The sequence below is a fragment of the Fistularia commersonii genome, chromosome 9, assembly GCF_037954325.1.
Source record: "Fistularia commersonii isolate RoL2024-O1a breed Wild chromosome 9, RoL_Fcom_v1.0, whole genome shotgun sequence".
In the NCBI taxonomy this organism is placed as follows: Eukaryota; Metazoa; Chordata; class Actinopteri; order Syngnathiformes; family Fistulariidae; genus Fistularia; species Fistularia commersonii.
The window spans coordinates 4,026,451-4,036,736 of NC_141292.1; the positions used below are offsets into that span (position 1 = coordinate 4,026,451).

Genomic DNA, 10,286 nt, shown 5'->3' on the forward strand with positions numbered 1-10,286 from the left:
ATGTGAATATTTCCTTCAAACAATAAACTTTATATGTAAAATCACAGTCGCAACTGTTCAAGTTTTCACAGACTCTTACATATATTATATTGTATATAATATTTAGGGTGAGGGGATTATTAACCGTGGTCCGAGCCTGCCAATCTGCCGCGACTGAGTCTCAATGGAAAATGGGGCAACTGTGCCTCCGTGTGGTGATGTTAGGTAGCATATATATCAATACATATAAATAGAAAGATATAGAAAAATACAAATATATATCACAGGGGAATGTGTTTATTTACCCTTACTATTTCTCCCGTGTTTAGATTTGGTCAGATTCAAATTGCTGCATTACTTTCATCCACTTTCTGTAAAAATACAATGTCGGAATTCTGATTTTAAAATTCACAAATATAATGCATTCTCAGAATATTGATCTCCAACTACACTTTTCTCACGTGGCCCATCTGGAGATGAGAAATTGTGTAAAAGAAGAATATCTCAGATAACGGAGGAGTTGTTTTTTTTTACCTCCAAGTGACACATTTTGGTCTTCTTTTCACTGCCAAACAAATAATTGAATTTAATGTAAAGTCCATAAATAAACAAAGAAGATCCCGGGGAGAAGCGGCTTAAACATCCAGACTTCCTCTCTCTGTTTCATAGAAGGAATTAGTTATTTCCCCCTCATTAACTCCTGTAAACTTTATCCCATTCACTCCTGGGATTAGTCTCGTAATGATGGGGTGAAAGTGGCTTGTACCGCCATTGTTCGCAAATCATCTGTAACAAATGAGGCAAGAGAATAGAAAACTTTCTTGGGCCTTTACAAAGGAGGATGCTTGCGACCAAGTTGTTTCAATCAGTTTTTCTTGTTGTTTTTAATCCTTGCTGTTATTCATACCCTGCGTAATCTCTAAAGAGTCTTCATTTTTCCAATTTGGGGAAAACAGCAGCATTGAAGCTTATTGAAATGACAAATGTGATTTTTTTTTAAAGTGTGTTTCAACCTCTTATGAGGCTCCTATATAATTAAACTCACTAATAAGTATCCCTAAAAATGTATAACTGGAAAGCAACAGTCTTAAAAATGGGGTTCATACGCCATCTAGTTGTATAATTAGGTAACTGCAAGAGTAAAGTCAATAACAAAAACAAGTAGTTGTGCTCTCTTAATAACTCATGCTACCCCGAGTCTATAATTATTTATTCATTATTCTTTGTTTATATGACATACATGCATCACATTATCATATCGCACCCGACCATCATCTCTCCGCTTTTGATATGCATATACAAATATGAAATTGCGACCAAAAAAATTTGGTTTCCAGTAAATTCTTACAGCAGGAAAGGAATATACAGAGCTGATATATGATTGTAGAGTAATATGTTTATTACTAATGATGGAGGCTGTGTTACTTCCTTTCAGCTGGAGTCTCTGTCCTGTAGTTTTAGGGCCTGAAAGAGCAGCTCTGCAATCTGTATAACAGTGATGACATGGAAAAAGGATTATTGTTTTTTTACACTGTGGAAAAAAAAAACAAACCCTTTGGACTACAGCTGCTGGCTAATAAACCCAGATTAAAATGGAGGAAAAAGCACATGTCAAACTGACCTCTCTGAGATACTTGTCTCTGTCTTCTTCCCTCCAGCCGTCGTGCAGCCAAAGCAGACGGAGTGCGCTCGGCTGCGTGGTCTGTCTGCGGCTCTTGTGCTGCACCAGAGCCTCCATCAGACGCACGTACGGCTGCAGCTGCCGAGGCGTGACGACCTCTCCGACCTGGCCGGTGTCACCGCGTGCAAACGGGAGTCCAACGCTTTTCTTCCCCATCAAATGACCTGCAGTGGAAAGGTGGGGGTGCTGATTTCCCACTGTAGGTGCCATTTTTTAACTCACCCTTGATGTAATATTGCTTATGTTATTTGGAGTTACATCAACGTGATCCCCTGTTGCCATCGAGACTTGGGAGTTGGAAAACTACCCTCCTCTTTTAATAAAACTTCACATTAGCTCAAAATAATGTGGTACTTTACATCACAGTCATTTAGCAGACACTTTTATCCAAAGCAACTAACAAAAATTGCAATTCAATAACCAAAAATTCAAAGTACCAGTAGTCGTTATTCAGAAGTCACCGCTCTGCCAAGTAGCCATCTCAAAACTTTAATAAGAACATACTTTGTAAGCTCTCATGTTGTCAGAAGAGATCTGCACATGTGAAATTGAAAGAAAAAAGACACAGTCTAAACTATTTATAAAAGCTGGTGCTTAAAAAAAAAAATGAAAATAGAAACATTTTCAAAAGATCTTTTCTCAGGTCCTCCTTCAGAGTAGTAAAGGAAGGTTTGGACAGTGAGTGCAAAGGGTTTTTTAAAATGATTTATTAAAATAGATGCGTTATCTCACGCACCTCTACAACAGTTTGTATTATTTCTGGGACTGATAAGTTATTCTCTATCAATTTGCTCGTATCAAAATGCAGGATTTTGATTGTGGAAAAACTGCCACAACAAACAAAAATGTTCTTGCATGACTCAAGCCAAAGTCATTTCAGGTCTTGGATTTTATCTATCAAAATGCAGTTTATTAATCCAAGAATAGAAGTTTCTCTTACCCACTGCCCAGTGGTTCCCGCGTGGATACATTTTCCCAACAACTGCAGGTGGACTCTCCGAGCAGTGCAGCACACCAGCCATGGAAGCCAGGAGGAGAAAAAGTGGCCACGCCGTCCTGCAGGTCCACGAGTGGCAGACATACACTCCACCCATGTCTTAGTGCAAAAAAAAAGACAGAACTGCAAAAAAAAAAAAAACCAAAACAACAAAAACAAACAAACAAACAAAAAAATCTTTGGTATATCAGCCCCTGGTCGCTGTAGATCAGCCTGATCTAACTTTGAAAAATCATAATCGATGTTATTGCAGGAGAGTGTGTGTGTGTGTGTGTGTGTGTGTGTGTAGGGGTGGGGTAGGGGGGGGCTTACTCCGGTTCCGTTGCAGAGTTGTGTAAGTTACCGGTGCCTTCCATACAAATGAAAGTTAAACGCCCCTCCCGGTGCAGGTGGAAGTCAGAGGGTGTTTTTAAAAGTGAGCAGGATGAAGATGGTGATGACGGATGATCATCAATAGCAGCCCATAATTATTCTTTGCTGAACGATTACAGGCTGATTGCAGGGAGGCGTCAGCAGGGAGTGACCGCTTCCAGCACGTCTGCAGCTTCAAAATCCATCACGCAAAGTGCACAAAAAATAAATGAATGAATAAAATGAAAAGAAAAGAAGAGAAAAATGGGAAATTGAATTAAATATACATATGCGTGTGTGTGTTTATATATTTATATGTATTTAAATCTATCTATCTATCTATCTATCTATCTATCTATCTATCTATCTATCTATCTATCTATCTATCTATCTATCTATCTATCTATCTATCTATCTATCTGTCTATCTATACATACATACATACATACATATACATATATATATATATATATATATATACACACACACACACACATATATATACATACACACACACATAGACACACATATAGATACACATATTTTCTTTATGTATATATCCATATCTAGATAGATGTAATTGATATATAAATGTGCATCAAATTACAATCAATATGTATATATATGTATATATATATTTTTTAATATGTATTTATTTATTAATCATATTATCATATATATTTGCATATACACATACAGACACACATATAGATACACATATAGACACACATATTAAACTTTATTTACGTATATATCTATATAGATAGATATGTAGCCATATGTGATAGATATGAAATAAATATATAAACGTGCTTAAAATTACAATTAAAATCTTCTGAACTGTGTTCTGCTGGAACAGTCTTTCAAATGTTACAATTTTGTGGATTTTTCTGCATTTTAAAGTTATTATTGAATCCCCCCCCCCCCCCCCCCTGCCCTTCAATGACATCATTTTAACAATTGTTTGTCCTCAGTTTCCATGTCTAGACAAGGCCAACGGGGTGAAACCCCTTGAATCAGAGTAAACTGTGTTTCTGCTCAGAGTAAAAGCCTGTTTGATTTGCATTATTACGTTACACTTTTACGAAAACAGGAATGATTTTGAAGCCAGTTAAGGATTTCTTTATTATTATTACTTGATAGATAACTATTAGAGTCAATATATCATGCAGCATATTATTCTTGTGACACTTACTGGACAAAATATATCAGGTACATCCATATAGTTCAGGTTTACAGAGTCAATGTTTTAACAGATCTCTTTAACAAAGCTGTTTAATAAAGCAAAACATATTTGTGCTGGAGACTTTGAAACCAGGAATGTATTCAATCAAGACAACTAAAATGGAAATATTAAAATCCCCATCCCTTATTCACTATTGAAATCCCCAATGCAAAACAGCTGTAGCAGACAAATAACTAATACACGAGCAATCCATATTTGTGTATATCTTTTTTTATGTTTTACTTTGACATACTGTATTCTATATTACTACATGGTCCATGATCACTATTATTATTTATATTTTGGCTGGGTATATCAATTTGGATTATAAAATATCATTTTAACTGTAATTTCACCCATGTTCTTCCTGATGTAGCTGCCAGACACCCGAAATACATCAAGAAATAAACTTTTTCTGCTGTCCGCCACCGACTACAAGCTAGTTTTCCAGTCAAAGCCAAGCTTTTAATGCCTTAAAATGTTAAATCTGTTGTCCGTGGACATCGATCCAGCCATTGTTCTTATCTGATTTATCCAACTCACTCCCCTTAATTGGGTTTTTCCTGAATCAATTTGAGTTGTTTTTTGTTTTCCGGGATGAGGTGAGATGTACTTTCATGGACTTTGTCTTAAACAACCAATCTTGGATGAAGAATGCAGACTCATTTGAAGCCCAAATGGTCAAGGAAACATTAAAAAAAAAGGTTTGTTTTTTTTCTTTACTCGACTAGTTTTATTAATTTGCCCCATGGTTGCTGACACAATATAATATAGATCTCTCTCTATATGTATTATGGATACATGCAAATAAAAGGTGATTTCTCAGTTATTACTCTGGCAAGGAAAATATTACCAACATCAAATAAATAAATCAATTATGGTGCGTCATAAACATGTACGTGCTAATGTGCTGCCTGTTAATATTAAAGTGAAATGTTCCTTCTATAGAATGAAAAAGTCATCTGTCATGTTACCTTGCTTTCAAAGGGTCCGACATGACGCAGATTCATAAAAATAAAACGATCGGTGAATCCAGGTCAAGTAAGACGTGAATGACAACGATAAATATTTTCGCTGTGGACGACACCTGCTGTTTGCCGCCTTTAAGAATCCGACAATGCGCCTTGTCTATATCGTTTATTTGCACGCTTTATTACGGTTTACGTATCTCGATGGAAAGGTCAACAGTGTGAATTAGGTAGCAGTGCATGTCCTAGTGTTGAATTCTCATACTTGACTGATCCCTTTCAGGTATTGACGTACAGATCCCTGGAGAGAGGCAGAAAGGGGCAACAGATGAGGACAGATTAGGAGTCCATGGTTTCCTCCAGAAGCGTCCGAAGCTACGAAACGGCGTTTCATCCAGGCATTGTCAGGTAACCGCCGCGCACGAAAAGCCGCGGTCACGTCCACATCCGGGGATGACCTTAACAAAGCAGAATGAGTCAAAGGGCAGTAACAGGCAAGAGCGGTGAAATCAGAGATGTTGCGTGGTTTATTTTTGCAGTGCGTGCCACAGCAAGAGAAAGTCTCCAGAAGTCGCCTACCGCATCTATGATACGCTTAAATCTAAAACATCCATGCCAAAGTGGTCAAAAAATGTATTTCAGGTTTCAACAAGCAGCCAAAGATAAACTTTATTGATCCCTATTGGGGAAATTCCTTTGTCACAGCAGCGTAACAGTTATAATGTCAGAAGAAAAATAAATAAATATGCATATAAAAAAAAATGAATAAAAATAAAAAATAAACAAAAATAAATATGAGCATAAATATAAATAGAAAGGCAGAAGACAGGATATAGCAAGACAAAAAAAAAAAAAAAACAAGAATAAATACACAGCCGATAAGTAGACAGCAAACAACGACAACAACAACAAACAACGTCGGTGATGACAACATCAAGAAACAGTGAGGGTGAAAAAATACGAAACTAGAGCTAAACAGCAATATAAATAGAGTGACAAAAATAAATAGCAATGGATAAAATAAATGCCAAAAATTGGCAGGAGAGACGGCAGATTTAGGACATGACGTGAGTGGGTGAGGTCGTGAGATTGCGGAATTGTGGAAGCAGCAAGATCTTTGAGTCATTCTCTCGCTCACGTATCACACGATTGCACCCGAACAAGAGCACTTAGATTCTATTAGACCACATTACAATCAATCAGAAAAATAATTATAGTGTATTCAATTGTTCTTAAAGTCTGAACAGACTTTTTTCAGCATCGTCAGCACTGAGCTTTAAATAAAAAAAAAAATTGTGATTCATTCGTTCATTGACAGACAGACGGGGTTTGAAAGTAAGAAAAACTTTGCCGAGCATAATGCCACGATATAAATTTGAATATTTAAAGATTTTAAACTATATTTTTGAAAATTTATGCTCTTCATTACCGCCTCAACGCCCCCAAAAAATAATGTAAGACACATGATTCTCTGAAACACCAGATGGCACTGTCGAGTGAATTTAGTGAGCATTTTGTCAATTTTTTATTTTTTTTGCTGTTAAATGAAGTGGCAGGGTGTGGTAGTGACACTCACACGGATCACTAAGACTATTTTATCACACACACAGCAAGGAAATGGAAAAGTGTCATTTTTTTTCCTGCAAGATTGAAACTGGAAGCAACTGCTTTAACTGTCAATTCTATGTTGAAATGAAAAAATGGAGGCATGAACGGGTGAATTTACAACACAAAACCAGAGCATTAAATTGCTCTTACACTCATTATACGAGTGCAAAATTTTCTTCAGGCTCAGAAAATGGACAAAGTGATCTAATTTATAATAGCTCAAATCGTGCCCCTTCTATTCCCTTTTTATGGTTATTCACTTTCAAACGTCATATGATAAATTGAATGTTCTGATGCTGTCATGATGGTAATAATATTGCCTTTATGAAAAGTTGAAATGCGCCATTAAGGCAGGGCCTTTTAGTGGTGATGCGTCAATTTAAATAAACGCCTTCCCATAAAGAGGTCTTTTGCTGTTTGTCACTGTTTCAAATGACTCGCCTGTCAGCTGTCCAACTGACAACATCCCAAGCAGGGCTGGGATTAACAGAAACCTTTTGCTTTCCTTTGAATTTCAGCCCTTCAGCCCAGTGGCTATAAATTGATTCTTTTTGATACAGAACGAGAAATTTCGGAAGTGCCGGTAAATTCTACTTCTTGATAAAGGGCAACTTTAACCCGTACCTGCCCTTTATCACCAGAAAAACAGTCCTTTTCCAAACTGCTTTTTATTCTCATGTCACCGCTTACACACATTGCTGAAAAAATCAACCTGACATTATTGTATCTTTGTAAACCATGTGAGGAGTCAACTAAATAAGAATAAATGATAAGTGAAATTATTATCATTATTATCATTATTGTTGTTGTTATTATTTTTATTATTATTATTATTATTATTATTATTATTACATTAAAACTAAATAAATTATCAAATTATTATGAGATTATTAAATTAAATAATAACAAATAATAAATTATAAAAATAAACACATCAAATTAATACATATAATGATAATTATTATTATCATTATATAATAATAACAATAATGATCATAATAAGAAGAATGATAAGAATAATCATCATCGTCATCATCATCAATCATAAAATGATGATGAATCGTCTTCTTTTCTTTTTGGCTTTTCCCAACCATCTCAGTCTGGTTTTTTATAACCTTCTCTCCAAAACATCTAACAAGCACTGTCCCTCTGTTGGACTCATTTCTGACCCTTTTGATCCTCGTCACACCCAAAGAGAACCTCAACATCTCCATCTCTGACTTTCAAATAATAAACAGCTATGCTATGCTATTAGCATGAATAGCTATGCTATTATTATATGAGTACATATATGCATGTATTTATATATGTAAGACAGTGACATGCTGTTTCTCACATAAAATGCAATTTGAGAATTTGTGTTCAAGCAGAAGAGCTGCATTTCCTCTCAGTGAGCACGTATACAAAATCTGCTGAAAATTAGACAATATGATTGATAAAGAGAACCTGGACTTTGTATTTTGATGCAAATAAAATTGTTATTTATTCCACATAAAGCTTGAACAATTCATTTTGGTCACCGCATTTGATCTATCCTTTAGGATGGAGAGTTTCCACTATACAATGAATGGATTCAAGCTCCAGGAAACCGTGCAGAAGAATGAACATAGTGTGCATGCAGCTACATGGTTTTGATGGCGGTGAGAAGCAGAGCAAACCCACTCTAACGGCGACAGGGGGGGGAGAACCAATGCCACAAAGAAGGAATATTGACATTTGTAAAGTGTTTATAGGATTTTTGCCAATGTGAATGTTGGGTTTCTGTTAATCCTTTGCGGTCCAGATCTGCATTACATAAAGTATCATGAGACAACTGTGTTCCGATTCGGCACGATGTTAAGAAAAACTGACTTGATTTGATTTGAGTGATGAAAGTGAAGAAAAATTCATAGCCATAACATTTATTTATTTCATTTCCCTTTTTTTTTTTTTTTTTTTGTCCATTCATCCTAGAAAACCCACAGTGGCCTGCAGGCTAATTCATAAATGATCTTTTCTGCAGCTCTGAGTAGTTTATAAGACATGCAGCACCAGAAACCATAAATTCAGGGCCAAAAAAAAAAAGAACTCGACGAAGTTAATATGATAGTCAGCTAGTTTGTTTGAAAAGCATGTCTAAAAGAAGAAGAGATAAGATAATTACCCCGAGGTTCATGAAGACAAGGGCTCAGATTGGGTTGCTTTACACATAAGTATCACTTCAGTAAAAACAGCAAGCAATAACACTGTGGGTTCATCAAATTAGATCCAAGGTGAACTATCCAGCTAACTAATATCTAGAGGGCACCAGGGCAGAAGTAGTTAATCCACAATGCTTGCAAATCAGTTTCTTCTTAACCGCAGGAGTAGTTGCAACATTTTTTTTTCCTCCGAACTGCAAAGGAACCACCAAAAACAACTATGAATAACATCCTTATTATCAAACTATGCTTTCCTCTATTTCCTGGAGAGTATAAATACACCAAAAGCAATTTGTTATTTAAAAACCTGCATTGCGCTGCAGTTGCTGGAGGGGACCTCTCCCCTCATGGCCAGACAAAAGTCCAAAAAGGGGAAAACGATAAGTCGCGAAATTGTGAAAAAGCTAAATAAAAGGTACAATATCCCAACCTAAAGCTGTATGTCTAAAATGATATTTAATGAATCATTTGCTTATTTTTGATATGCTGATTAGACGTCTCATCTATAACATCCAAAAAGGGAAAAAATATATGTACAAAGGGCGTAATGTCTTGGGTTGGACGCACGTCAAGAAACAACTGGTTAAAATCTACTGTGGTGATTTAGCAGTTCTCCCTGAACCCAGACGCCCGTCCCAGATCCTCGTCCGTAGCCGCTCGTCGGGATTAGTCGATCAAAACGCGCCATGTTGCATCGGCAATTGGTTTAGCTGTGTGTCTGTCTGGCGATACTTCAAAGAAGTGCCACAAAAACGGGATTTCTGTCAGTGTTTCATCCCCAAAGCTTTGCCTCGGGCATTTCCAGGCGCGGTAAAACAAGTCGAGGTGCGCTCACGCACCGGGAGCCACAACGCCAGCAACCAACCAAACTCCCGACAGCCTGCTCACACCCAGCATCACTGGGCAGTTATATTCCATTTCTACCAAAAATGAGGCTCCGAATTCCATATTTCGGTTACAGTTTGTTCTCCTCTGACTTTCCACTACGAGACCTTTATTCCGTCGACCGATTCGACCGTGTCTCGGTTGGACAGGCCCGACAAATTATCTGGAGAAACACCTTTTTTCGACGGGACAAAAGGAAACTTTGATTCTCAGAGTGTCCCCGCACCCTCGCGGGTGCTTCTAGCGAAGAAACGCAACCGAAATGCTGAAAATGTCCCCCCCAAAAATGTGCCACATTAGCTTATCTTTATGCCCACAGAGGCATCATGACGTCAAATGACTGTGTCTGTGGGGGTGGGGAGCGCGGCGGTCTCTCTTCCTGCATAGAATCTGTCACACTGTCGAGAGGCAG

The 10,286-nt window shown here is 37.1% G+C and overlaps 1 protein-coding gene and 1 long non-coding RNA gene across 2 annotated transcripts in view; both read right to left on the reverse strand.

Annotated features, from left to right (window-relative positions):
* Positions 1-1,248: 1,248 nt before the first annotated feature.
* On the reverse strand, positions 1,249-2,883 carry grp (gastrin-releasing peptide). The gene is made up of 3 exons (XM_086153051.1): positions 2,601-2,883; positions 1,601-1,824; positions 1,249-1,464 (listed from the first exon to the last, which is right to left on the reverse strand). The coding sequence occupies exons 1-3, from the start codon at positions 2,752-2,754 to the stop codon at positions 1,411-1,413; spliced, it is 432 nt and encodes a 143-aa protein (XP_086009177.1). The 5' UTR covers positions 2,755-2,883; the 3' UTR covers positions 1,249-1,410.
* Positions 2,884-3,980: 1,097 nt separating this feature from the next.
* The window catches only part of LOC147230999 (uncharacterized), a 40,558-nt gene continuing 34,252 nt past the window's right edge, over positions 3,981-10,286 (reverse strand). Inside the window, exon 4 of the long non-coding RNA XR_015106583.1 lies at positions 3,981-5,659. This is a non-coding gene — a long non-coding RNA (uncharacterized LOC147230999). The remainder of the gene's footprint in view (positions 5,660-10,286) is intronic.

Excerpts from the sequence above, each read along its gene's own strand:
- grp (XM_086153051.1), bottom strand. The coding sequence starts at position 2,754 with ATGGGTGGAGTGTATGTCTGCCACTCGTGGACCTGCAGGACGGCGTGG. Across the intron at positions 1,825-2,600 it reads CGGGAACCACTGGGCAGTGG|GTCATTTGATGGGGAAGAAA; the intron begins GTAAGAGAAACT and ends TTTCCACTGCAG. Across the intron at positions 1,465-1,600 it reads GAGACAAGTATCTCAGAGAG|ATTGCAGAGCTGCTCTTTCA; the intron begins GTCAGTTTGACA and ends ACTGTTATACAG.